The sequence below is a fragment of the Carlito syrichta genome, unplaced genomic scaffold (genome assembly GCF_000164805.1).
Source record: "Carlito syrichta isolate Samal-C Ts95f unplaced genomic scaffold, Tarsius_syrichta-2.0.1 Scaffold316208, whole genome shotgun sequence".
Taxonomy (NCBI): domain Eukaryota; kingdom Metazoa; phylum Chordata; class Mammalia; order Primates; family Tarsiidae; genus Carlito; species Carlito syrichta.
Genome location: NW_007260304.1, coordinates 434,115 through 434,967, shown reverse-complemented (window position 1 = coordinate 434,967; position 853 = coordinate 434,115). Strand labels below are relative to the sequence as shown.

General features: G+C 64.1%; 1 protein-coding gene across 1 annotated transcript in view; it reads left to right on the top strand.

The window, feature by feature from the left end:
• The window catches only part of CACNG6 (calcium voltage-gated channel auxiliary subunit gamma 6), a 24,143-nt gene that overhangs the window by 283 nt on the left and 23,007 nt on the right, over window positions 1-853 (top strand). Inside the window, exon 2 of the mRNA XM_021706907.1 lies at window positions 661-746. Within this exon, the coding sequence (XP_021562582.1) occupies window positions 661-746 (86 nt within the window). The remainder of the gene's footprint in view (window positions 1-660; window positions 747-853) is intronic.

Sequence of the window (853 nt, the reverse complement as noted above, 5' to 3'; positions counted from 1 at the left end):
AGCGGGTGGGAGCCCCGAGGGAGGGGAACCTAGCCCGCAGCTGAGTTTGGCGCGGCCCAGCCAGGCAGGCCCTGGGAGCCTGGGGGAGGGGGTTGCCGCTACCCCACGGGGGCCCAGTGGCCCTCTCTGGCCCCCTTGACCGTTGAACCCAGGGGCACTTTGTCCCTGTTTTGAGCCTCCGTGAGGACCCCGGCTTTGGTCTGAGACCCGGTGGGAACCCCGGGTCCCCCTCCTGAGCCCTAGGGGAGCACCTCAGCCTTCTTTTCAGGCCTCCACTGGGTCACTCAGCCTGTCTCTTTTCCCACCCTCCATAGAGACCTCTGATTTTTTTCTGAATGGCTGGGGGGACCCTGACCCCTTTTTTCTGAAACCCAGCCCTCCTCTGAGCCCCAGCCAGGACTCTGAATGCTGAGGGGTCCCATTGCTCCAGGGCCAGGAGGGAATTCAGACCTCCCCTCTGAGCTCCCATTTTACTCCCCAGGGACCCCAGTTCTTTTGCTGTATCCCAGAGGGGACCCAGGTCCTCCATTCTCAAACTTGGGGTGCAAGGGAACCCAGGTCACATCTCTCAACCACGCAGAGGACCTCGGGTCCTCTGCTGGGTACCCCAAATTCTGGGCCCTAGTGGGGTGCTAGGACCCCCTCCCCTTCCCTGACCAGTTTCCCTTTTGTGACTTTGTCCAGGGACGACCCCCAGCAGCCCCCTCGGAGCTGGCATTCACGTCCCCTGGGCCCCAGGTGCCTCTGTGGGGGGCCCCCAGGCTCCCCGGGCTGCTTTCCCCGGGCTCCCCTTCTTTGCTGAGCTCTTGAGAAGACCCCAGACCCCCCTCTGAGCCCCAGAGGCCTCCCTGGC